This window comes from Nansenia antarctica, assembly GCF_963989245.1.
Source record: "Nansenia antarctica genome assembly, chromosome: 1".
Lineage (NCBI taxonomy): Eukaryota > Metazoa > Chordata > Actinopteri > Argentiniformes > Microstomatidae > Nansenia > Nansenia antarctica.
Genome location: NC_137674.1, coordinates 26,089,119 through 26,116,536, shown reverse-complemented (window position 1 = coordinate 26,116,536; position 27,418 = coordinate 26,089,119). Strand labels below are relative to the sequence as shown.

Below are 27,418 nucleotides of genomic sequence, written 5' to 3'. Positions count from 1 at the left end.
GTATAATAGGATGTGATCTCTGCAGGGGAAAGAAGTCTGCAGAGATTATTTCCAGAGCCGAGTGTGTATATCCTGGCGGGATTACAGTGTTGGCAGTAAAAACAAAAGGAGAAGATACAGGGACTTTAACAGGATTGGCTACTTGCTCTGCACAAAGCCAGCAGGAAGAAGAATCGGGAGAAGACAGAGAGTGATAGAGTGCCCCCATACTAAGTAGATTACACACATAACGTCAACACCCTCCTAGTAGTAGCCCTAGAAACCATATACTGTATACAAAAATAACTACAGTACTTGTCCCTTATTTCTCTGTGCCAACAATTTGGTCAATTTTGGAATTCAACATTGTTATTGCACAGATATTACAATATTTCTGCCTTGACAGTACGACAGCTCGTTGTTTTCATGGATGTTTTACAGTGCTGTGCAGTGCCGTCCTACAGCATTCTCTCAACTCCTTCTCCAATGGTTTGACAATCAAACATAGAAATAGTCTAATTCATAAACACTAGGGGTGGCTGAGGCGCAGGAGGTAGTGCCGCCGTCTAATGATTGCAAGGTTGGCAGATTGGCGGTTCGAGCCCCGGCTGGCCACATGTCGAAGTGTCCTTGGGCAAGACACTGAACCCCAAATTTCTCCCAGTGAGCGGGCCGGCGCCTTGCATGGTAGCTTGCCGCCATTGGTGTGTGTGTGTGTGTGTGTGTGTGTGTGTGTGTGTGTGTGTGAATGGGTGAATGAGAAGCCATTGTAAAGCGCTTTGGATAAAGGCGCTATATAAGTGCAGTCCATTATATAAAGAGCACTGTAAAAAAAAAACTGAAAGAAGCCTATCTTTATCTGCTTATTTCATGCATGAAGACATATGGGCAATACATTTTTTAATTGCTAAAATAGTCGAATTTAAAACATCAACATAATCATCTAATCAGCACTGGGCGCCCTTAAATTGCGCTCTCTCTCTATTTTCACAAGCCACAGTGGAAGACTTTCTGTTGTATATGATTAAGAAGTACAATTTTCCTCTTTTCAATAGCCCCCTTCTTCTCAAGGCTAGATTCTGAGTTTGTTACCATGGACGCATTAGAAATGGATGCACTTGTGGCCCTGCTAAGCCACGAGCATTCTCCTCCAGCATCTCCATCACAGTCGGTTCACGGGGAGATCGCTCTATAGACTTTGTTTTCTCATACAATGTGGTTGTCTTTGTTTTCTTGAGTCCATCAATAGAGATTATTCTTGGTCCTCCAGGTTCATTATATCAGAACCTGGAGGACCAAAAAGAATAATCTCTTTTGATGCACAGGAGTTCCTGTACTTCCCGTGTTCACTTTCGAATTCCTCGTGAATGACGAATTCCCAGATTAATCACTAATTTGTTCGTGTATGGAACCCATAAGTGACGACACACCTTCTGTAGCCTACTTAAAGCAAAGATTATATTATATGAGAATTCAGAATATTATATTATCTCGTATGTATAACTACGTTGAATTTATTCAATTCATTTATCATTCTAAATTATTGTCTAAATTATGTTTTATTCTAAATTATTAAGGTGGCATCAACAATTAAGTATGTATGTCACATGTTGATACAATGTTGTTACTGGAGTAATTAGGCATGCATCATTATTACTACAGGTAATAACAAGAAGAGAATGTTAATTCTTAGTTTAGCATTTAGACAGTGTAATGTCTGCTTCTGATTAATCGTGTTCGGTTTCCAATCAATATCAATTAAAGTGTTTCGTGCCCAATAAGCATATGGAATGCCGGAGAGCGCACGTGACGTGACTGGACCGTAACCGTTCCAGTGACCGCTGCGTTGTCCAATGGCTGCTCGGTATTTCCTGGTGGTTTGCCATCCTGTCTGTCTATTGGCTGACAGTTTGTTGTCTCGGTTTGCTCCACAAGTAGCCGACAGATGCCTTTCCTCCAAGGTTGCATTGCTCTGGTGGATGAGACCGAGCGGGGCTGGACCGCGAGTGCAGAGCGCGTCTTCTAGCCGTTTGAGCGACATAACCAAAACGCAATAATTCGTATTTAAAAAAACGTTTGATTGAGAGATAGGCTTCTATTTCTCTCCGAAGAGACAATACAAAAATGGATGAAATGGAAGAAGAGTTAAAGTGCCCGGTGTGCGGATCTTTTTTCCGGGAGCCGATCATCCTGCCTTGCTCCCACAACATTTGCTTGGCTTGTGCTCGGAATATCCTAGTGCAGACCCCCGACGCCGAGTCTCCGCAGAGCAGTCGCGCTTCTGGCTCGGGGGTCTCTGACTATGACTACCTTGACTTGGATAAGATGAGCTTGTACAGTGAGGCTGACAGTGGATATGGCTCGTATGGGGGCTTCGTTAGTGCCCCGACCACCCCGTGCCAGAAGTCCCCAAATGGGGTACGGGTATTTCCCCCTGCCGTCCCTCAACCCCCTCCCCAACACCACCACTTGCTACAACACCCCGGCTCCCTACCCCCTATCCCCCGCAACTCCTGCATCACCTGCCCGCAGTGCCACCGCAGCCTCCTCCTGGATGACCGGGGGCTCCGCGGGTTCCCCAAGAACCGGGTGCTGGAAGGGGTGGTGGACCGGTACCAACAGAGCAAGGCCGCCGCGCTCAAGTGTCAGCTTTGCGAGAAAAGTCCCAAGGAGGCCACGGTGATGTGTGAGCAATGTGACGTGTTCTACTGCGATCCCTGCCGGTTAAGGTGCCATCCTCCCCGCGGTCCGCTGGCCAAGCATCGGCTGGTACCCCCGGCGCAGGGTCGGATAAGCCGCCGAACAAGTCCCCGAAAGATTTCCACATGTACAGAACACGAACTGGAGAATCTGAGTATGTACTGTGTACAGTGTAAGATGCCTGTGTGCTACCAGTGTTTGGAAGAAGGGAAGCACGGGACACATGAAGTGAAGGCTTTAGGAGCCATGTGGAAACTGCACAAGGTAATGTGTGCCAAATGTTGTTCCATTTTTAAAAACATTTTTTTACAGTTTAGCTACCTCTGTCAGTCTAATCATGTGATAGCAAGACAATGAGGTTATAAGTGAGTAGACCTGTTGTCACCAATTTAGTTAAATGTTTCTTTTATAATGCACTCCATCTCCATGGAATCAAATAGGGTTGGTCGTTTTACTGTGTGTCCTATTGTTGTTGGGTCAGGTCGGAAAAACGTTTGTGTAGCCTACATGTTCTAGGTCTCTATATAGTAACACGCACTGCGATACAACACCAAGACATCAGTAGGCTACATGATTGTACATGGAAAACAAACGTTTTTAAACACCAGAGGCACCATCGTCTCCCGTGCATAGTAAGTTGTCACTATGCATAAGTAACGCAACGAAGTCGAGGCCAGCAGAGGTAAAGTCTTTGAACATCAGTTCCAAGACGCAAAGTGCCAACAGCAAACAAGGTTACTTTTTTTCCTCTTGTAGATTTTGAAGTGTTTCTATATGTCAATATATAGCCTCAAGTCAACACAGCTGAGTATGTGTTCACTGTTCACTGTCACATAATACACCTTATGTCAGCCTGCTCTGGAGTCAGATGCTATTTTGGAGACTGAGGAGGCTGCGTTCGTAAATTCGGGGATAGGGTTCAACGTCATAAAGGAGCCAAGTAATTGGATTGGACAAGAGGCATTCCGTGAGTGCTGATCAGATTTCAGAGCGAATTTACAAACGCAGCCTGAGTTGTTGTGGGCAGGCGCAGGAGGATCCTATACTTCAAAGTGCATTAATAAGCCCAGCCTATATCCAGTGGCGTTTATCTACAGTACGCCTCCACACCATCAACCCTTACCTCCACACTCCCAGAGCCTAGTGGCTGATTGGAAGAGGAGGGTGTGGAGGAGAGGGCCAGATATAGCAGCTATCTCTGGCTCCTACTCACACACACCCACACACATACTGTTACTGTGCAGAAATGATGTCTATCTTTTAGCCTGGTAATATTGGACACTATGCGCAGCAGCAAAACCATGGTAACACAATCAAACGTACATTTTTACACTAAAAGGTGATAGAGCACACACACACACACACATGCACACACACACACACACACACACACACACACACACACACACACACACACACACACACACACACACACACACACACTGTTGCACATAGGTCCATTAAGTAAAAATAAAATAGCAGCAGGGTTAACATTGTTCCATCCCCCTTTCGCTTTATCCACTCCCTGGCCTAATCCATTCAGAGACAGGGTGGTTGGGCAAACACCTGTGATTATATCATACACAGCCTGATCACTATGTATGATCCAACCTTATTCAACCTCCAGGTTATTGGAAACCCCAAGAGGAGATTGGGGGTTTTGTCCATTCAAAGCAAATAGTCAACGCTTGAACCTTGATCATGGGTTTTTATTCTTCTTCATCTTACAAAATGAAACAGAAAGAAAGAAAGAAACATCTTCAAGGACCAAATAAGCGAAGTAGTGAACCATAATACCGGTACTGTACTATTGGCAAGTAGCCTGCCGAGTCTCCTTCCCTTCCCTGCCTGTTTCCATGGCACCTGTTATTTTCAGTGTTATTGTTTGAGGCTCCATTCTGACCTGTTATCTAAAGCTGTTGCGTATGGAGGCTTAACAGATGGCCGTGCTGGGGCCGAGCTGGCAGGACGGATGGGCAGCTTTCCGACCCCACGGGCATTCCTGACCTGGGGCAGTCCTCCTCAACAACTTTCTTAGAAGAGGCTTTTCCACCCATACAAGCTTTAGCTACAGGGTTCCCGCGCTGGTCTTAAAAAGCCTTCAAGTCTAAAATCCAGCAATCGATTTACCGATTTACAAGGCCTAAAAAGGTCTTACATTTCAGTTATTCGATGTAAAAATGAGGTGCTAGGTCTTAGAAATGAGATCCTGCAAGGAAAGTCAGTCCGACCACATCTATTTACGCGGAAATGAATCAAGCTGGAATCAAAAGAATGCCAATTCGCTTCCTTTTTTGTCTGTATGGCAGGGAAATCCCTAATTTCATCACCTCGAGGATGACAAAAAGCTATCATATGGTGTCGCGAATAGGTCTAAAATTATATTCAAAGAGGTCTAAAAAAAGGTCTAAAAAGGTCTTAAATTTTACTTGTTGAAACTTGTAGTGACCCTGTAGCGACAAAATACACTTGGACACACTAAGAATGCCTCACACACAAACTGTCACTAGTAGACACAATGACACACACAAATATGTGCACATATTGTGGATCCGCCCATCTTTTTTTACCACCATTTACTCTCAAATTATTGTCGACTCACTGTTGCTTCTTTGGGAGAGGTTGTGTGAAAGGCTTATAAAGAACTCAAACAGTCAGTGTCGAGTGGATCAGAGCTATATGCAAAGTTCCCATGAAGCACAATGTACTGCTTTGTCAGAAGTGTCTACCATCGCCATGTTGTCATGTTCCCAGGACCACCGGAGCATGGGCTAATAGCCCATTGTCCATTGTTGGTTCCCTGTATTTCAGTGAAACATACAGAATATTAGTACAACTACCAGAAGAGTATTTGATTTTTTTCTAATTGTACATTACTTGTAACATTTGTTTGTGATTTATACAATGATACGGTTGATATTGTATTCCAGTTACAATGTCACGCATTCTTGAACTGCATAGGTCCACCTGCCGCCATAGCAACCAAATCCCCTCTGATGATGTGTAGAGGTCTAAGATGTCATACCCTGGGAGGAATGTATCCCAGATGCATTCCAGCATACCCCCATATTGGCTGGTGTGTGCGTGCGTGCGTGCGTGCGTGTGTGTATGCGTTATGATTCAGATCATTAATCTCTCCCTCCACGCTCCATCTATGAGATTTACACACACGTCATCTTGATTCCACTGCCAGGCGTCGTCTTATCTGTGCGATGTCTTATCAGCCCCCCAAATCAGCATGGCTGAGTCTAATCTGCCTTGTTAATCAATTTCATGTCTCCAAAGTCGATTTCTGTCATGCTAAGCAAACCAAAATTCAAGGGGTTCTAGTATTACATATCCCCCTCCCTTTCTTCTCTCCCTTATGTTTCTGTACAAGTGGGTCCATGGGCGGGGGGGGTGGGGGGACATTTCCATGTCCCAAATCACGTCAGAGTTGGGCCAGAGAAAGACAGATCCTGTGGTGTGTTATTCAATGCTCCACATATCGTGAGCTTAGAATTATAAGGTTCTATCTCTGTTTAGGGTAGTTCAGAGATATTGAGCGTAGGGCTGCAACTAACGATTATTTTGGTAGTCGACTAATCTGTCGATTATTTTTTCGGTTAGTCTCGATTAGTCGTGTGGCTTTTCGCTGCGCGTAAATGGCGACGCAGAAGCATAAATCCGGCTTAACTAGCTATCTAACCTAACGTTACGCCAAGCTACAGCTGCTCACAGAGCTAGTTGATTGGCTAGCTAGCATTGCTGGCTAGACTACAGACAGCTCACGTTAGTAGGCTACGCTTGGCGCTGTTTATCTTACAGACAGCTCGCTGGTGGACTCAACATAATTGAAATAGCATTCACTTATCAAGCATCATTCATGATCATCCACCATGACTACCTGGTATTTTAATAGCGACCACCCCTCACTTCATTTCATCTCGCGTTCTCCTGGCTTCAACATGGAAAACCCCTGCTACGTAACGTTACATACTGTACAAGCGCCTCTGTCTGTCACACGCGTGCCACAGGGCAAATAAATTAATAGCACAAACGCTCATAGCATGTACAGCCCTGTCCATGAGACGTTGTTTTCCAACATGTAACAGTAAAGCTAACATAAACATTACGACCCTAACAATATAACGTTAGCCAGTTGGCTAACAACGTTAGCTAAAACTTACCCAGCTGATTCTTGCATGGCTCCCGTTTTGTTTGTTTTTTTTAATATACGATGCGTCGACACAAAAATTCCACGTCGACGAGTTTTTATGATCGACGTCGTCGATTATGTCGACTAATCGTTGCAGCCCTAATTGAGCGTCAACGTTTTTACATTCCATTATGTTCTGTGAGATGGAACCTTTGTATTTTATTAATTACTAACTCCAAAATGTCAACATTTAAAAAAATAACACCACACAGGCATTAATAAACACCTAATGGATCAGATTATGTAAAAAACTCAATTTTGACCAGAAATTGAGATAGAACCTTATAATTCTAACGCCACGACATATCAAGAGTCACACAGGACTCAAAATGGAATACGGCGTCACAGCGTCAGTTGGTTTTCTGTCAGTTAAAGGTGATTCATTTGTGTGATAAAAACAAACAGTGGTGTGGGTGTCACAGACAGTTGGCAGTTTACTCTGACAAGGGGAGAGAGATTGGGATTGAGCTCGACCCAGATGCCCCCCTGTTGTATGTCTTACCTCTCTTCTCTTCTCAGCTCCAGTAGGGAACTGCTTCTGGGCTCAGTAATGTATGGACTTTGCGGGGAGCTGGACATGTTCCTTCCCCTAGAACTCTCATATATGCCGCTCTTTCATGTTGCCAGGTGTTCTCATTCCCGCCCAAACCTCACGGTATCCAGAGACACCGCTGAGAGACACACTGCTGAGAGACATCATCTTACCCTATCACACAAAACTCTATAAAACACTCATCCTAGTGGCCTGGGGTGGTCCAGTGGTCTAGCAGTCTAGCGGTCTACAGTGCACACATATGCCCATGTCAGCATGGGTTATAATCCGGCCCATGCCCTGCTGACATGCCCTCTCTCTCCCTTCTTCTCCTTACCTACCTCTCTCTCTTCACTATATCTGTCCAATAAAATGAAAAATATGAGTGGGACTGCCCCACTCTGAAAAAAATTACTTAAAAGTAAAAAAAACACTCATCCTAGATGCCCTCTATATGTGAGTAATAAGGATAGACAGAAAGTAGGGCTGCACGATTAATCGATTTTAAATCGAAATCGCGATTTGAAATGATGCGATTAGCTAATCGCAAAGCCTGCGATTTGCCTGCGATTTTTTTTTTTTTTTTTTTTTTTTTTTTTTAAACCTTTATTTTACCAGGAAGTCACATTGAGATTAAAACCTCTTTTGGAAATTTGATCAGCACTCATGGAATGCCTCTTGTCCAATCAAATTACTTGGTCTCTTTATGACTTTGAACCCGGCGCTCTCAGAGCGAATTTACGAACGCAGGCATAGGTTGTGTCACGACAGTCAGTCCAATTATTATGAGACTTTGGGCTAACGTAACGGAGACAATTAGACACCACATGGCTTACTGGACGTATGATAAACGTTAGTATGTTATAATTGCGACAGGTAAGTGTACAATTTCACTATACTAACTGTACCAGCCAAGTGCATGTCGGTGCTGTTAGTCCAGCCTTAAACTTAGCTTAGCTAGCTTGTAGTCTTTGAGACGGTAGCTTAGCTTAGCTACTCATGCTAACCCGGCGTTAAAGTACAGACACAGAGTTGACAGTCTCAGCAACCTGCGGGTTGGTGTTTATATAGTATAGCAGGCTTATGGATACATGGAAGTTAACTGTTCTGTTGTCAAACATGAATGTGTCCTGTATGCATAACCTCATACCATTCGTTCATACCAGCCGGCTTTAAAGACGCAGAGGTTAGCCTAGCCTAGCCTTGGGCTGAAGTATGTCACAGATTCCTAAGTCAAGGTGACGTGTGTCTGTGCTCCATAGTCAGAGACCACCATTCTATCATTCATCAGTTCGACTGTTGACCGAGTCATCTAGATGTGGTCCTTTCAGTTATAGTCACAGTGTATCCCCAAATGATCATTTTAATAGCTGGATCATCTTAGAAAGTAGCCACCTGTCTAGATGAGATGAGGTTATCATATATACAATTCATATCTTTTAAGTTCTCATCCTTGCATTAGAATTAGAGCAGTTAATAGTTTGATGGTATCATGTGGTAATGCTCTCTGAAAATAGGTGATATTCATCCAATCACCTGCCAAGTATTTTTTGAAAGTACCTGCCCTTTTCCAAACAGCTTCCAATTAAGCTTTCCTAGATGGTTGTGTGAAACAAACCACCTGAGTCAGGTTAGTAATGCTCCATCACATGTTTTAATCTGAAGCTTGATTTTAAAGCAACCCAACTTTAAAGCAACCCAATGTAAGTTTAGTTCTTTCACTCGTAGCTCGGGCTGTGGGGGTGCTAGAGGAGGGAGCCTCTAAGTCCCCTGAAGACGTACAAACAAACTGCACGTTGATACGACCTTCCTAGCCGGAGATATGGCCACACTTTACAAAAACTCCCCTTTTTTTTTTTTTTTTTTTTTGCTATTTAAACAAATAATAATCGCAAATTAATCGCAATCGCGATATCTGTCCAAATAATCGCAATTCGATTTTTTCCCCAAATCGTGCAGCCCTAACAGAAAGATGACAAGACGAAATATTAAATGTCTTCTTTAGATTTTGCTGTGGTGTCAGCAGCATGACTGAGGTGATTTGGGGTTGATTCATTGGGAAATTGGGAAAAGGGAAGTTAGTCCTATTAGTCCTATCTCCAGTAGGGATGAAGAAAATCACTGACAAGTCAGACACTCTCAGCAGGATTCCCAGCCTTCTCACCAGCCTTCTCCCCATCTCTCCCCTGGTGAGAGAACAGAGTAATGGGATAGACTGTCAGTCTTGATCCTTTGTGTCCACAGCCCTTTCCACTGTGTAGATTGGGGCGGCTGTGGGGCGGCTGTGGTGCAGGAGGTTGAGCCGCCGTCTAATGATTGCAAGGTCGGCAGATCGGCAGTTCGAGCCCCGGCTTGGGCCACGTGTCGAGGTGTCCTTGGGCAAGACACTGAAACACCCAAATTGCTCCCAGTCAGCGGGGCCGGCCGGCGCCTTGCATGGTAGCTTGGCCGCCATTGGTGTGAATGGGTGAATGAGAGGCCGTTGTAAAGCGCTTTGGATAAAGGCGCTATATAATGGTGGAATGGTGGACAACCCAGAGACAGAGGTCAGAGGTCAGACGAAGACAAAAGGATACAATATGGTTTGTTTTAGAAACTGTAACAGATCAGTTTTCAATCCAAACGTGTAAAGCAGACTCTGCAAGCAGAGGGTTAACAGTTTCATATTCAGATCGGGGGGGCATTTCTGTTCAGACTTAACGACAGTGTCTCATCATACATACATAAACTGGGTCAGTATGTCCTTTTGGCTAAAAGTGTTTTTGATTGCAGCAAAACATAATTATCAGATTCTTAAAGATAGCGAAGGCTGATCCTGTGATGTGAGATGAGGCGGAGGACAAAGGAACACCATGGGAAGGGAATGAGACTCAACAGCAGGGGGTGGGATGTGTGAAAGCTGTGTGGTTTGGTACTAGGCCATAAGAAGCTGTGATATTTACCCCTCCGTCTGCCGTGTAAAGAGATTAACTGTGTAAACATAACTGGGAGAAGGTGACGCAGAGAGAACCGACACTAACAGGCCCCTTATGCCTCATAAACTGTAGAGGTGGAAGGCAGGTTGGTTTTATTTATACACTTAGGTAATGTTCTCACATGAAAGTCTGAATCATGACACGGAGCAAGTGGATGAGATTGCAACATTGTTGCATAAATTATTTCTCTGATTTGCGTTCTCACAGCCCTTTATGTAAACGAAGTAACATACGCAATCGAAGCAACAGTCGTAGGTAGTTGATTGGTCAGAAAATTGCCCTTCCGTCCCGCGGCTCTTATCCAGATCAACACACGTGCGCTGTTGTTTTCCTATGGACTGCCTTGAGCAGCGTTCTCACCAAAAGCGAAGTTGAAGCAAAGTGATGGATGCGTCGTTTCTAATCGGAGCTAAACCACCCTTTTCAAGCGGAGCATCCGTCGGTTGTTTGCTCCGGGAGTGACTTCGAATGCTCGTTCTCACAGCTCCAAATGACGCAGAGCAAAGCGAATTGTATCCTAAACTCCGATTCCAGGTGAAGCAAATGTTCTAGTGAGAACACACCCTGACACTCACCAATGAAGATTGCATGATAGGACCTGACACTGTCCCTGGATTTCATTGATTTTGGTCAGTGGATCAGAAAGCTGTCCTTTACATTTACCAGTGAGCAGCATTGAATACATTGTTTGTTTTTTGCAGCTAGTGGATTGTTTGTGACATCTGTTAGGGAGAGAAACAGAGCATCAGCTGAAGGTTTCAGCTTGCTAAAGGCAGGGAATTAGAGTAAACAATAAATGTCACAAAATCCACTTCATACCTTTTTTTGTTCGGCAGTATCTAACGACAAGAAATGAAGGAAGGAAGTGGGTTTTTAGGACAGATGATGAGTCCCTGAAAGTTGGTATCACAGTGTTCTCGTCTATAACACTACGTCGTTAAACAGGATGGTTTAGGGGAGGCTGTGGCGCAGGAGGTAGAGTCGCCATCTAATGATCACAAGGTCGGCAGATCGGCGGTTCGGCGGCCCTGGCTGGCCTCATGTCGAAGTGTCCTTGGGCAATACACTGAACCCCAACATTTCTCCCAGTGAGCGGGCTGGCCAGCGCCTTGCATGGCAGCTTGCCGCCATTGGTGTGTGAATGTGTGTGTGAATGGGTGAATGAGAGGCCGTTGTAAAGCGCTTTGGAGCAGCTTTGGAGCAGCAAAAAAGGCGCTATATACAGTAAGTGCAGTCCATTTACCATACGGAGTTCGTCCATTCTTTGATACCTTACCGTCCAGAATGAGGCCACTGGTTGCGAATGTGAAAATCAAGCAGCCAGCCTGTGAACTAGCTAGTGTTCACTCAACCCAAACCCAGCCCTGCTGCCTCATCATCACTCTTTGTTATTTCCTCTGATTGACGAGGCGAGGCCAAATGTGTTGGAGACATGCAGGCTGATCTGACTGAGTTCACTTGGCAGCAGAACCACAGGCTGTGTGTGAGTGTGTGTGTGTGTGTATGTGTGTGTGTGTGTGTGTGTGTGTGTGTGTGTGTGTGAGTGTGTGTGTGTGTGTGTGTGTGTGTGTGTGTGTGTGAGTGTGTGTGTGTGTGTGTGTGTGTGTGTGTGTGTGAGTGTGTGTGTGTGTGAGTGTGAGTGTGAGTGTGTGAGTGTGTGTGTGTGTGTGTGTGTGAGTGTGAGTGTGAGTGTGAGTGTGAGTGTGAGTGTGAGTGTGAGTGTGAGTGTGAGTGTGAGTGTGAGTGTGAGTGTGAGTGTGAGTGTGTGAGTGTGAGTGTGAGTGTGAGTGTGAGTGTGCGTGTGCGTGTGTCTCTAACACTTCTTGGTCGTCTTGGTGTCTGCAGGGGGTCGTTAAGAAGCACTTATGTAATTACACGCTTATCCCAGTTAGCACATGCAGCGGGACTCCTTTCCTGTCGTCTGAAAGTCCCAGGGTTAGTGTGTCACCAATGGCTGCTGTCGTCATGGCAACCGCAGTCACTCCTCCTCTGTGGTTAGTCCTCTAACCCAGGCTGTCCTCCTAGGCTCACACCTCCTCCTGGAGGAGGTTTGGTCCTCTGGGTTGGAACAAGGAACAGTGTGGTACGACTCTGCTGTTAGAAGGTAACACAGAGGACTAGCCTAAGAAGAGGGAAAACAAACCAGAGCACAGTACACTACCGTTTTGTATCAGGAGGAGCAACTATGAACTATGAAAATAGGGTAGTAACATTTTTCATTTTTTAAATGTTGGGCATTTAGCAGACGCCTTATTCCAAAGCGACTTACAATCAATACATTTTGACTAAGCAAGTGAATCAACAATCCACCAGTCGTAGCAGGAAGAGTAATCCAGCTCAGGCCTGGGGCCATTGGCAGTCTCAGTGATAGAAGGATTTTTTTTTTTTTTTTTTTTTTATATATATATATAGCAGGCCTCACAGCCTAAACTAACACAGTATTTACCACACAGCTACCAATAAACACACTAGCTTAGGTTAAACTCAGTTCCACTCACCAGCTAGAGACAGATGACAGCTAGAGACAGATGTGTTCACCCACTCAGTCCAAAATGTATACGGTAGTTAAAACCAGGTAGGGAACATAGAAACAACGAGGCTGGAATGAAATAGAAAATGAAGGAGACAGGTTTTATCAGGGGTGCAAACTTGTCACCTTTCTGCTAAATTAGCCGTTTTTATCTCAAAATAGGTCATCCATGTGAATTGTGTAGATCTGCAAAAAAAATATTTTGGGTGGGGAGGGGGGGGGGGGTCTCATCCAAGTCACATTATGCGCGAGCTAACTAATCTCCCTGTCTACTAAACTGCTGTTGAAACAACTTTTAGCTTCAGGGAGCTAGGTACAATTCCAGACAGCATAGAATTTACAGTCACGGTAAACTGTTTTCGAAGTAATTCTGCAGGTGTTAAGGTCACGGCTGCCGCTACTTACACACGCATCATTGTTGCAGTGGTGCGACACCAACTACCTTTTGCTTAACACCAGCAAAACAAAGGAGTTGGTGGTGGATTTTAGGAGGAAGAGAAGGACCCCAGCCCCCATCATCATCAAGGGGGTGGAAGTCGAGAGGGTGGACTCCTACAGGTACCTGGGAGTACAAATTAATAACAAACTGGACTGGACTGACAACACCGAGGCTCTTCTCAGGAAAGGGCAGAGCAGACTGTTTTTCCTGAGAAGGCTGAGGTCTTTCGGTGTCTGCAACAAGCTGCTGCAAATGTTTTATCAGTCGGTGGTTGCCAGCGTTCTGTTCTTCGCCGTGGCCTGCTGGGGTGGAAACATCTGTGCCAGGGATGCTGCGAAGCTAAACAAACTGGTGAAGAAGGCCAGCTCTGTGGTGGGGACCGGGCTGGACAGCCTAGAGGTGGTGGCAGAACAGAGGATGCGGAAAAAACTGGCGGCCATGCTGGCCAATCCCTCCCACCCGATGTACTGCGAGCTGGCAGGGATGAGGAGCAAGTTCAGCCACAGATTTGTTCTCCCCCGTCAAAGTACAAAAAGATTTGGACAGTCCTTTATTCCAGCTGCACTCCGACTCTACAACCAGGCCCTGCAGGGTGGGGGAGACCTGGAGATGGAACTTTTGGAACTTTTTACTTATTGAGCCTGCACTGCTTTATGTATTTTATTGAATGTTTTTCTGTTTTCTGTACTGAATGTTTTCTGCCCTAACTGAGCTGTTTGACAACAAAATTTCCCCATTGGGGACAATAAAGGTTTTCAATCAATCAATCAATCAATCAATCAAGTTAGACCACCGTTAGTGCTAGCGGTATCTATTTAACACCATTAGTGCTAGCTCTATCCCCCCTAAGGTTACCCGCAAAAAAAAAAAGTGTCATCTTTTTGGGCCATCACCAGTTTGCACCCCTGTTTATACTGTACTGTACTGTACAATGACCCTTGACCCCGGCCCTTGATTGCAACGAGCCACACCTGCTGCTGACTGAACATAATGGGCACAATTACCAACAAACTCCACCTTGTTATGAGAGTAACAATGCTATACTTTCACCTCAGGACATCTTGCCAACTCTCTCAGTTCTAGGGTTCTAGTTAGAGAGGGTCCTTTGTACAGTAAGTAGATAAAAGGTACATCATCCACACTGGACAATCATCACCAGCTGTCTAATGTTGACCACGGCTGTGGCGCAGGAGGTAGAGCCAGTGTCTAATGATCGCAAGGTTCGAGCCCCAGCTGGCCACATGTCGAAAGCGTCCTTGGGCAAGACACTGAACCCCCATTTTCTCCCAATGAGCGGGCCGGCCGGCGCCTTGCATGGTAGCTTGCCGCCATTGGTGTGTGAATGTGTGTGTGAATGGGTGAATGAGAGGCCGTTGTAAGGCGCTATATAAGTCAGTCCATTTACCAATAGAATATTTCTCTGTTCTAATTAGCAGCGAACCATCCCAGGTGTTCATCAGATTGGATCTGGATGTGTCTTTAGGCTTTTTAAAGCCTCCTTTATTGACCAGGGGGTGACATTCTGTGTGTGTAGAGTTAATGATTTCGGATGCATTATTGATGACTGCAGAAATAACAAATAAATAATGTATCGGCCACATAGGGTTTTCTTGTGGGGGAGGGGGGATACATTGTATCTGGTTGAACAAGGAGAGGTACCAGAAGCTGTGTTGATCCAAGATGTTAGATGATGTAAGCTCTCAATTTGTTAACATGAGAAGGTTCCCCAAACAGCGAAAGGCTTAAACTGGTCCACTTAATATTTCAAGCCAGCCTCTCTCATCTAAAGGCTGCAGTGTTAGCAAACAGTCGGTTCATCCGTTTGAGCAGTGCTACAGTATATGATAATATCAGCACTTCACAAATCAAGTGTCTAACAGTATATGCTAACAAGCTTATTTATCTGCATATTGAGTGCAAAAAAAAGCTATTTACCGGTACTTGATTTGTGAAATGCTGATATTTTTCCTCAAAAAGTCATCAATACCTCTATTATATATGTTCAACCAGATACAACAAATCCCTTAAAGAAAATTTGTATAAACATTAGGGCTGCAACTAACGATTATTTTGGTAGTCGACTAATCTGTCGATTATTTTTTCGATTAGTCACGATTAGTCGTGTGGCTTTTCGCTGCGCGTAAATGGCGACGCAGAAGCATAAATCCGGCTTAACTAGCTATCTAACCTAACGTTACGCCAAGCTACAGCTGCTCACAGAGCTAGTTGACTGGCTAGCTAGCATTGCTGGCTAGACTACAGACAGCTCACGTTAGTAGGCTACGCTTGGCGCTGTTTATCTTACAGACAGCTCGCTGGTGGACTCAACATAATTGAAATAGCATTCACTTATCAAGCATCATTCATGATCATCCACCATGACTACCTGGTATTTTAATAGCGACCACCCCTCACTTCATTTCATCTCGCGTTCTCCTGGCTTCAACATGGAAAACCCCTGCTACGTAACGTTACATACAAGCGCCTCTGTCTGTCACATGCGCACAGGGCAAATAAATTAATAGCACAAACGCTCATAGCATGTACAGCCCTGTCCATGAGACGTTGTTTTCCAACATGTAACAGTAAAGCTAACATAAACATTACGACCCTAACAATATAACGTTAGCCAGTTGGCTAACAACGTTAGCTAAAACTTACCCAGCTGATTCTTGCATGGCTCCCCCAAAAAAAAAAAAAAAAAAAAAAAAAAAACGTTTTTTAATATACTTTTTTTATGTGATTAGTCGACGACAACATCTCACGCCGACGAATTTTCGTAGTCGATTAGTCGTGATTAGTCGACTAATCGTTGCAGCCCTAATAAACATGTGCAGGTTCCTCTATTCAAGAACAGTAAAAGAAAAAACCTACACTATAGAATCTCTGTAGAGAGCAGTGAACTAATAAAGTGTGTTTAAATTTTTTTCTCTGAATGTAGCTTTTGGAAAAGTAGGTCATGGGAACTAGGAGCTATCTTTGCCCTCCAACTGTTGCGCTCCAGTCAGTGTGAGATGCAGGCATAATGCAGATAGCTACAGCAGCGCTTAATGAGTTCACAGAGCAGAAGGAAGGATTTCACTGCTGGATCTGTTTCCAGGCTTAATAAGTGACATTATTACACCTACACATTTCTGTTCTTCCTTGGTGGTACAAAACAGGCCACTTCCTGTTGGGGGGGTTTTATTCCAAATTGGCTCTGACACCTCCCTGACATCCACGCTTTTCCTGTGACAGATTCGCTTGTTCGCTCGACTGTGGAGGGAAAATGGAACATAGCAGAATGGCCCCAGAGCTTGGAGTGAATAGTGAATTATTCATGACAAGCACGTGTTCTATCTCAGGCTTAATTACTGAGATGATTACCCCCCCCACCCCCACCCCCCTCCCCAAATAGCAGGGACATCCTCAGGCCCCCCTGTGAGACCACGATTGGGTCTCGTTCCAAACATTCCAACATCCTTGTCAATGCCCCTAATGTGGCATACGAAATGTATGTTTATGTTTATGTACGCCTGTCTGCCATAATTCGACCATCCTAGTCGAAGCTAGTTTTTCTTGCCAGGGCTTAATGCGTTCTATTTCCCTCAATGAAATAAAAATGCAAATCCAAGGGATTATGAGATGAATATGTCATGTAAGATAAGCCATTGCTAATACCCTACCACTGATGAGTCAGTCTGAGAAGCCACTTAAAACCACTTAAACCACTTCATTACTGCAACCATCGCAAGTCAAACATCTGATCTCAAGCTGTGAAGTGAGGGTTCTACTACCCCGTCGAGATCTTCCACCCCTCCATAGCTCGAAGGTTGTTTTTTTCCGTACGCTGACCTGCCAACCATGCAACCAACTGTCATCTTTTCCGAAAACAGCCAGTATCCTTCCTTCATTGGTGGAGAAAAAAAACTGACTTTAACTTGCATCACACGTTTTGACCTGGTTTCGAGGAGGCGCGCGCATGCTTACTAACAGACACTGCGGAAAAACGCCTCCAGACAATCAACCCACCGTGTTCATTTCATCAGTGTGGCAGAGAGACTCTGTCTCTCTCTGCTCTGTCACCGAACGCACAGTGACTGTTAACAAGGCGAGTGCACCCGGATTTCGCTTGTCATTGATTCAGAGAGGGAGAGAGGGAGGGAGAGAGAGAGAGAGGGAGAGAGAGAGAGAGAGAGAGGGAGGGAGAGAGAGAGAGAGGGAGAGAGAGGGAGAGAGAGAGAGAGAGGGAGGGGGAGGGAGAGAGGGAGGGAGGGAGAGAGAGGGAGGGAGAGAGAGGGAGGGATGGAGGGAGAGAGAGGGAGGGAGAGGGAGGGAGAGGGAGGGAGAGAGAGAGAGGGAGGGAGAGAGGGAGAGAGAGAGGGAGAGAGAGAGAGAGAGAGAGAGAGAGAGAGAGAGAGAGAGAGAGAGAGAGAGAGAGAGAGAGAGAGAGAGAGAGAGAGAGAGAGAGAGAGAGAGAGAGAGAGAGAGAGAGAGAGAGAGAGAGAGAGAGAGAGAGAGAGGGGGAAATGAGAACAGTCTGGGTGAGATAACAGGAGGTCCAATAAAGCACGGCTGAAAGGGCAGATGTGCTGGACCGGTGTGCCGACGGACTGAGTGTGAGGAAGCGATAGGAGGTTGGAGGAGAGGCTGTTTTGGGGAGAGCATAGATTTGTTTGGGGAGTATGATTGACGGGATCTCTAAATCTTTGTTGGCTGCTTGCTTGGCGATCCGGTGGAAATGGAGTAGATTGAGTTTGTGATGCAGAGAAGGACCCAGAAAGAGACTCCTCCTCGGAGACTCACAGAAACTAGGCCTCACCAAAACGATCCTTGTGTCCAGCCAGTCTCTGTGTGTTTCATTTCGTCCCATGCCCCATAATCTACTAGTCTGCGGCTGTGGCGCAGGAGGTAGAGTCGCCGCCTAATGATCGCAAGGTTGGAAGATCGGCGGTTCGAGCCCCGTGTCGCCAGCCACATGTCGAAGTGTCCTTGGGCAAGACACTGAACCCCAAAATTGCTCCCAGTGAGTCCCAAGCCGCAACAGAGGAAGTTCTCTGAAGTCTCTACATGATACTTGAAGTGTACGTTCACTCTTTACACAGCTGCTGCCACTGACAGTCCCATGGCACATCGGGGTCACTCTTAGCAGCAGCTGCTGCCATGGTTTCCCAAACCCTGGGGGGGTCAAAGGCCATCTTCTCCTCCCTTGCAGACTCTGAATACTCCATAGACTTGGCTCACACGAGATGCCTAGAGTTGGGTTGACAGACAGTGAGGGGGGTGGGGTTAACATATAGAGGAGGGGGGGGGTTGACACAGTGAAGTGGGGTGGACATACTGTAGATAGAGGAGTTAGGTTGACATAGAGTATGATGGTTTGTTCTCACAGGGTTTTTCACTGTATCAGCTCGGGGCTGGTTTTATTGCTGCATTCCGGAACTACGGTTATGTTCTGGAACCGGCTAAAGCCTCGGTCTTTCCCTGAAAGATAACAAGCTCCTCACTTGGCGGCTTTCCAATCTACTCAACTGAACTGGGTTCCCAGCGCCGCGTTAGGAGGGTGGGGTGGCAGGCCACGGCCTCTCACTTCATCACCTCTGTTCACACAACCCCCGTCCGTTTATGTGTGTGCTCGACCTCCTCCTCTCCCCTCAGCTCCATGTTATCCAAACAGGGACGTTTGTGTGTCATAGCAACACAACTACAGCGAAGGCATTTCCTGTTACGTTCAGGATATGGAACAAATGTCAGCATCGGCGCGGGCTGCCCACAGAGCTCAGCTCGCACTCGTCATCCCTGAGGGAGGTCAAATATCGTTGGAATAATAATCGTGATGTTAGAATTATACGGTTCTATTTCCATTTTTGTCAAAATTGAGTTTTTTACATAATCTGATCCATTAGGTGTTTATTAATGCCTGTGTGTTAAGTAATTCATAAAATACAAAGGTTCCATCTCACAATACATAATGGAATGTCAAAACTTTGACGGTCAATATCCCAAAAATACTCTAGACGGAGATGGAACGTTCTAAGCTCACGCAATGACAAAGTGAAGCTTGTAAGGAAGCTTCACTTACAAGCACCCATTCACTTACAGCACCCATTCACTTACAAGCACCCATTCACTTACAGCACCCATTCCACCTGCATTCAGACATCGTTGCAGATGATAGTTTTGTCATGTTTTTTTTTTTTTTTTTTTTTATTATGAGTATGCCTAGCACTGATGTCCACAGATCAGAATCAGAATCAGAATGACTTTATTCGGCAAGTGGGTTTTCACATACAAGGAATTTGCTGTGGTAGTTGATGCAAACAGGCAACATATGAATAAGAAGAAGAAGGATTAAAAAGCAAGTAGTGCAAAAAAAACATCAAGAAGCATAGATATTAAAATAAAGTAAGATATAAATATGAGTGAATATTTACAATATATAGTGTCTATGGGGGCGGGGTAAGAGTCTGTGTCAGTGGGGGTCCCGGGCCTTGTTGATGAGGCTGACTGCAGATGGAAAGAAACAGTTTTTGTGGCGAGAGGTTTTGGTCCTGATGAACCGCAGCCTCCTGCTAGAGGGAAGTCGTGAGCTTAGAATTATAAGGTTCTATCTCCGTTTAGGGTAGTTCAGAATATTGAGTGTCAAGGTTTTTACATTCCATTATGTTTTGTGAGATGGAACCTTTGTATTTTATGAATTACTAACTAAAAAATGTCAACATTTTTAAAATAACACCACACAGGCATTTATAAACACCTAATGGATCAGATTATGTAAAAAAACTCAATTTTGATAGAGCCTTATAATTCTAACGTCACGAAGTGTCCACGTCTCTGCCTCTCCTCCTCCTCATGCTCTCTGGCTCTCTCCTCATGCTCTCTCCCCCTCTCCCCCGCAGGGCCAGCTCTCCCAGGCTCTCAACATCCTGTCGGACAGAGCCACGGAAGCCAAGGAGTTCCTGGTGCAGCTGAGGAACATGGTGCAGCACATCCAGGTACCGTCATACAGCAGCTCCTCCCTCTACATACTGTAGCTCATCCCTATTCGGTTGTTAAGTCTGACGTCAAACGTGACGTTTAGCAATTTCCGGGTCCAAACCAAAACTTCCCCGCACCAGAGTACCAGTGTACTACAGCGGTAGAATGACAGTTCAATCGTTTTTTTAGACTTGGATCTGTTCATACAACAAGGGACACAGCACTTTCCAGTTTTTCCCATATTTGTCAGCGTCTTTGAGCCTCGCAAAAGCGCTATACAAATATAATGAATTATTATTATTACTGAGGCATTTTCGAAGAGAGCGCCTCAGCCAACGTTGGACCCGGAAACACGTCACGACTTAACAACCGAATACTCTCCCCCCCCCGCCCCCCACCTTTCCATTTTCAAGCCCTCCTCTCCCCTCAGACTCTCCATCACTGGCATACTCCAAAAGACAGACACAAACAAACAAGCAAACAAACACCTCACCCCATATCACCCTGTAGGCGTTGTTTACTCATATGGATATTACATAAGGTCACTCCATATGTATTTATTTTTAATTAACTTTTCAGACTTCACTTTGCTCTGAGTGTTATAGAACCACTCAGCAACGTTGAATAAAACATTTGGGTGTCATACCGTATGTTGTGCTCGTCTCCCGATATGTCTAGTCTCCCGACATGTTCCACTGTGTGGGAATAAGGCCATCACACGGCCAGATTAGGAGGGTTGGGAATGGGATTAGATATCCTAAATATTAGATATCCACTCTGATCCATCTTCTTCGTCACACAGCCTGCCGACGCGCCGGGGCGACCCTTACTAGTGACGTCAGGGTGGGGAACATTGAAGGTGAGGTCACCACCAGGTGGAAGAGGAAGAGTGGAGAGGAGGAGTGGAGGAGTGGAGAGGCGGAGTGGAAAGGAGGAGTGGACCTGGGTGGGATGGCCAGGGCTGAACATACGTACTGATTCTACTACACAACACTATCAAATACCTTGGTGCCTCTTCACCTTGATGGTTGTTCTCTCTGCCCTCTTCGTATGAGTACACCAGATAAGTTGTCACGACCCCAACAGCTCTGCATGTACATTGAAAACCAATTGGCTCGTTCCCACACAGGGCCGAGGCCAGACACAGGTTGTGAGCTTAGAATGCTAAGGTTCTATCTCCGTTTAGGGTAGTTCAGAGATATTGAGCGTCAAGGTTCCCCCCGCGTGGGGGTACCGGACAGCCCACTCGATAGTTAGCAGGGTGTCCCCTCCCCTCCTGTTCAGTATTTAACATATAACAAAACAACAACGACAAAACAAAACCGGACACGACACGACTTCGGGGGGTAATCCACTACTACTCCAAACAGTATAGTCTCTTACAATCAATATCCTCAGGGGGGTTCTCTTTTAGTATGGCGTCTGAATCAGTTCTTCTCTTCCTACTCCTTTTTGAGTGTATCTGTATGTCGTCTGCCTTTACATGTTCTCTGTCTGGCCATGTCTGCTCAAGGATCCATTCGCCCCCATGTTTCTCTGTCAGAGTCTCTGCCTGTGTCTGTGCCTGTGCCTGTGCCCAAGCCCCTGTACTGTTGTACTACAGTGTCCAATCCTCCCCCCCCCCCCCCTCCACACACACATATGGTGTACAATGACTCTCAGTATCCCCTCCGGCCACTGTGATCAATCCAATTGAGCCTTTGCACTACTGCTAGTTGCACACAACCCTGGTCAATGTGATCACTCAATTACCCTTTGCACTACTGTTGTTTACAAATACTACCTTTGCACATACCATATTTTGCACATTGCACCTCTTTTTGATATAGCCTCTATTTATACATCTGTACATACCACACTGTACATAGCTACCTTAACTGTACATATATACATTGTATATTATACCTCTAACTGTACTATACCCATACTGTACCTATCACTATCACTGTTTTATATATCATGTTTTTCTATCACAATTTGCATGCTAAACTGCATTTCGTTGTCTGGTACTTATACTCGCGCAACGGCAATAAAGTTGAATCTAATCTACCGGTAATCTAATCTAATCTAATCTGTCCTGTAGGAGAACGGGGTGGAGTTTGAGGCCTGTCTGGTGGCGCAGTGTGACGCCCTTATTGACGCCCTGAACCGTCGCAAGGCCCAGCTGCTGTCCCGCGTCAACAAGGAGCACGAGCACAAGCTGAAGGTGAGCGGCCGTGGCCGAGCCCCGGGGCGTTGAAGGACTTCTGAATCTGATGAATAAAGAAACACACAGAATTACCATTAGCCCTCCGTTTGAAATGTCCTATAATGAAGCCTGAGTACTGTGTTATAAACTCCTCGACTCACAATTAGAGGAGTGTGGTACTGTAGGTGGGGAAGTCTTACTTCATACCAAGAAGATTTTCCCCCCAAGAAGAAAGATGTCATATTTATATTCAATGTCATAATTCATATAAGTGCAGAGATGGTAAAGGTAAATGGACTGCACTTATATAGCGCCTTTTTTGCTGCTCCACAACGGCCTCTCATTCACCCATTCACACACACATTCACACACCAATGGCGGCAAGCAAGGCGCCGGCCAACCCGCTCACTGGGAGCAATTTTGGGGTTCAGTGTCTTGCCCAAGGACACTTCGACATGTGTCCAGCCGGGGCTCGAACCACCGATCTGCCAACCTTGTGATCATTAGACGGCGGCTCTACCTCCTGCGCCACAGCCGCCCCCTAGATGTACGACTTGGAAGAGTGAGGTTCTCAGAACATGATTTTATAGCTCCAGTTTAATCCCCCAGTATTTTGTATCTCAAGAGTCGACACAAGAGGAGGTGGGGGAGATACACTGGTGCCGTACAACCATCCAATTTCATGCCTGGGTGGTCTGTGGAATTAAGGTTTCATACATGTGGGGTTGTTTGCCCGAAACACAGCATGTACATGCATTCATGTGTGCATGGACACACACACACACAGCCACACACACGCACACAGACACACACACATTTCATGCTTCGCCAAAGGGGGTTGCACATCTCAAGTAATGCTTCTTAATGAACTACACATAAAGACTGTTCCACATACAAAACACTGTTCTAGAGACGGCGTCTGCACATCCTCTATATCAGAGGATAATCCTGGTTAAAGCTCCTCCCTGCTTTGTTAAACATGAGACACGGGGCTCGGCTTCTACGTGCAGGAAGGTTAATTTGAGACGTCCTGACAGGGCCAGTTGAGGGGATGTTTTCTGGTCCATTAACATTCGACTAATGAAGGGAGATTAATTTACCTCTCTCTAGATAGGCTGTCTATGAATGAAGCTAGTATTTTCACCCTGAAAATGCCAGAATAAAAAATAAAAAAGAAGCTCTCAGGTCTTCTGACGCTGGTTTTCTCTGTGTACCACATGTACAAAAGAAGAGATTTGGTGAGGCTGCATTCTCATTTTATGCACCCAGATTGTGTCTTCACTGCCAGTTTACATTAGAGATGCAACCTCAGCAAATATGTTCAAGTCAAGACTAAAAACCCATCTTTTTAATATTGCCTTTAAATGACTAAATAATTAAATTAAGATTATAAAAACCCATCCTTTAAAAAAAATAATTAAATTCAGATTATATAATGATTAAAGCACTTTGAGCTGCAACGTTTGCAGGAAAAGCGCTATACAAATACATTATTATTATTATTATTATTATTATTATTATCTATGCATTACTGCTACATAACTACATTACTACTACATATAGCTGCTTTACTTTGAGACTGATTGATGTTCTCCAGGTTGCTTATGTAAACATGGATTATATATCATGCTGTGAACAAACCTTAAAAACCACAGAATTGGGTAACTGCAGTTGCTGTAGCCTTGTAGCTGGTCTGTCTGTCGTCTCATAGAGAGAGCTATTCAAGCTTGTTGCTCGGTTCCTCTCCTCTGGTCTCTGAGACGAGCTCGCTGACGCCAGAGGCTCGTCTCCATGGTGACCAGGATGTGGAGAGCTTGTTGTCGAAGCTGTGGAGGCGAGCGGTCCTCAGTAATATGAGTCAGGTTCATTTTTCATAACGTCAGGATGGGGTTCTGCATGGCTGTTATTGATAGCAGAGGCGCTCGTATTCTGAGGCGTTATGAAAGCCTTCAGTTCTCTTTTTCCCCTCCCCTCCATTTGTCTTAAAGGTCAAGTACGAGAAAACACACACACACACATTTTAGTATCTTTATTTGCATTCACATTTTACAATAAAATTCTTGAACACAAACATTAGTAGCTGCATCAGCATAGGACACTCGGTTGCTCAATGTGTTTCAGTCTGAGTCTAAGGGTACAGGTAACACCTTCAGCTAAGCCGTAGCATACGCAAGGGCTCTCCCAATTTATACTTCTGCGTCGCGTTGATCCGCTCCGTTGGAACGGTGTACTCATAGTGGCATAATCGCGATTTTTCTTGTTATGCTTGTTGTAAAGAAAATGTCCATAATGCATTGAAATGACATTAAACTAAGATAATACGATGGTTATCATATAAAATCTAATCTTTATTAATAAGTAATTACAGAAAAGGTCAATGACATTTCTGTCATGGCTTCCGCATTCCTACGAGAGAGTCGGAATGTGACGCAACTAAGCAGACCAATCATAGTTCTTATAGATAACTTTACATTAAATATGTCTATCATAAATATAATTTAAACCCAACGAACAGCCATGGGGCTCCCTGTAACTAATAATTTATTTCTAAATAAACAGGATTGTACATCTCGTAAATGTGAATCGCGCTCCTTATAGGAAGGCTGTGCCTGACGCTTCCATAGGGCGCTCCGTTGGAACAGTGTACATTGGTTATGCTTGTTGTAAATAAAAGTTCTATGATGCATTGAAATGACATTAAACTAAGATAATACGATAGTCATCATAATTTTTCTAATCTTTATTAATAAGTAATTACAGAAAAAGTAAATGACATTTCTGTCATGGCTTCCGCATTTTGGCCTACGAGAGAGTCGGAATCATATCGGAATCATGTGCTACCAAGCGGACCAATCACAGTGCTTACGGTTGAGTAGGCACTGTCGCGTAGTTACATTTTTGGAGAGGTGCGCGTCAACCTACGCCGTAGCCTACGGCGTAGTCTGCGGGCCTACGCAAGCAACGGCGTAGGTTACGTCGTCGATTTTACGCAGAAGCATAAATTGGGCTTTAGCCAACCAATCATAGTGCAGCATACCATCCGTGCACCCTCTGGAACACTCTAGTTGCCACTACACTGTCTTCCTCTGGGATGAGGAGGCCCTTCTCTTAGTGTGGATTAACCGTAGGCTCGGCCCTAGCTGCTAATAGGGTCAGCCCTAGCTGCTAATAGGGTCAGCCCTAGCTGCTAATAGGGTCAGCACTAGCTGCTAATATGAACGTCTCACCATGTCCGTTGTGCCAATGGATGGTACACACATGAGGTTTGCCTTGATGTTGAGAGTGGCATGGGAGCTGTATCTCAGACATGGGAAGGATGTACATTTCGGGACACATCATCAGTAGTGTACCTTTGAATCATGGGGTGTTTTCGGCCTTTCAACACTAGACACCCCCATCTAAGGTGGCCAGCTACAGGGTGATCAAGCCTGAGCTTGTGTCCCATTGCCCAATCATGAGAATTGCCTGGTTGTTTAAATGGCGCAGCCCACGGGACTATGCAAGGCAGGGGTGTCCTCTTCCCCTGAGTCAGGCCTAGAGCTGACCGCATACCTTGTTCACCCTCCTCCTAAGTACTAGCCCAGCTCCCTGTGATTCCATTGAGGGGTGATCAGAGCAATACCCATAAGGCACTGCACCGTAAGGCTGTCCCCTTGCTGTGGTCTTAGCCGTTCCATACCCTGAGGGATGTGCAGCCAGGTTTCTCTAATACGAATAACTTTTCTTCTTTTTTTTTTCTGAGTGGGGCAGTCCCACTCATATTTTTATTTTTATTGGACAGATATAGTATAGTGAAGACAGACAGGAAAGTAAGGAGAAGAAGGGAGAGAGGGCGTGTCAGCAGGGCATGGGCTGGATTTGAACCCATGTCGACATGAGCATATGTGTGCACTGTAGACCGTGGTGCTAGACCACTGGACCACCCCAGGCCACTAATACGAAGAACTCTGAGGCTTTTTTTAATTCTCTCTTTAAAATAATCTGCTGTCTGTTCACCCGTCCACTCCTGTGTGACAGTGTGTATATCCCTGGAGTCCCCTTCTCCCCCTGCAGCCATCATCAATGGCTCTCTGCACTCACTCAAACAGAGGGAAGGTGTTCTGTGGCTGATGGATGGAGATGAGAGTCTTCTGGGAAAAACACTGTATAGAGTCTTCTAGAAGGAACCATTTTATTCTATCAGTGTGAATGGAATTTTCACCGGCAGCAATACCCTAACCCTGAATGATGACTGTTTCTCTATTCATTGATAGGAAAAGCAAATGTCCAAAAGAGTGTTTTTCATTATCGCTGTTTATGGAGTAATGACAATTCATGGTTATTACTGTCTGTCACCTGTGTGTGCTATGGTCTCACAGCCCTGCAGGATGTCCCTGTTGCTGTAGGATTCAAAGCAACACTTCTATAAAATGCATCAAACATGGATACAGTAGGAGGAACGGGGAGATGATGAGATCAGAGTGTTCAGAACAGGAGTGCAGAATAGAATAGGCCCCTATAGAGGTGTTAGAGAAGCAATGTACCATGAGAGGAAGGGGGTTGTGGACTCATTCACCACTGGTACAGGGTTGTGGCACGAGGCGAAGCCGAGTAGGAAAACCCTGTACAGTGGTAAATGAGACCACAACCCCCTTTGCCCTCGAACGGTAAATTGCTTTACAACAGCCACCACATAATATAAAAAATAAATACACAGTTGTAACATTAAATTCATTTGTTTACAATCATTAATCGTTTCAGAGTACATATATCCTTCCGCCACAGAATATAGTCCCATCAACAAGATCAACGATTGCATTGTAGGTCAGCACAGGTGTTCTTAATCAGATTGATTGGGAGGCGCATTGATACTGGAAATGCGGTCTGAACTGAAGGTTGTTGGGATATTTACCACTGTTGCTAGCCAATCAGAATCCAGTA

The 27,418-nt window shown here is 45.1% G+C and overlaps 1 protein-coding gene across 8 annotated transcripts in view; it reads left to right on the top strand.

The window, feature by feature from the left end:
- Positions 1–2,103: 2,103 nt before the first annotated feature.
- The window catches only part of trim9 (tripartite motif containing 9), a gene marked incomplete at both ends in the record, with an annotated part of 39,704 nt that continues 14,389 nt past the window's right edge, over positions 2,104–27,418 (top strand). For 6 of the 8 annotated variants that reach the window (XM_080532807.1, XM_080532806.1, XM_080532805.1 and 3 more), the window contains 3 exons: positions 2,104–2,943; positions 20,232–20,327; positions 22,394–22,516. In XM_080532807.1, the coding sequence (XP_080388933.1) occupies positions 2,104–2,943; positions 20,232–20,327; positions 22,394–22,516 (1,059 nt within the window). The remainder of the gene's footprint in view (positions 2,944–20,231; positions 20,328–22,393; positions 22,517–27,418) is intronic. The other 2 variants (XM_080532804.1, XM_080532808.1) reach the window with 2 other exon arrangements.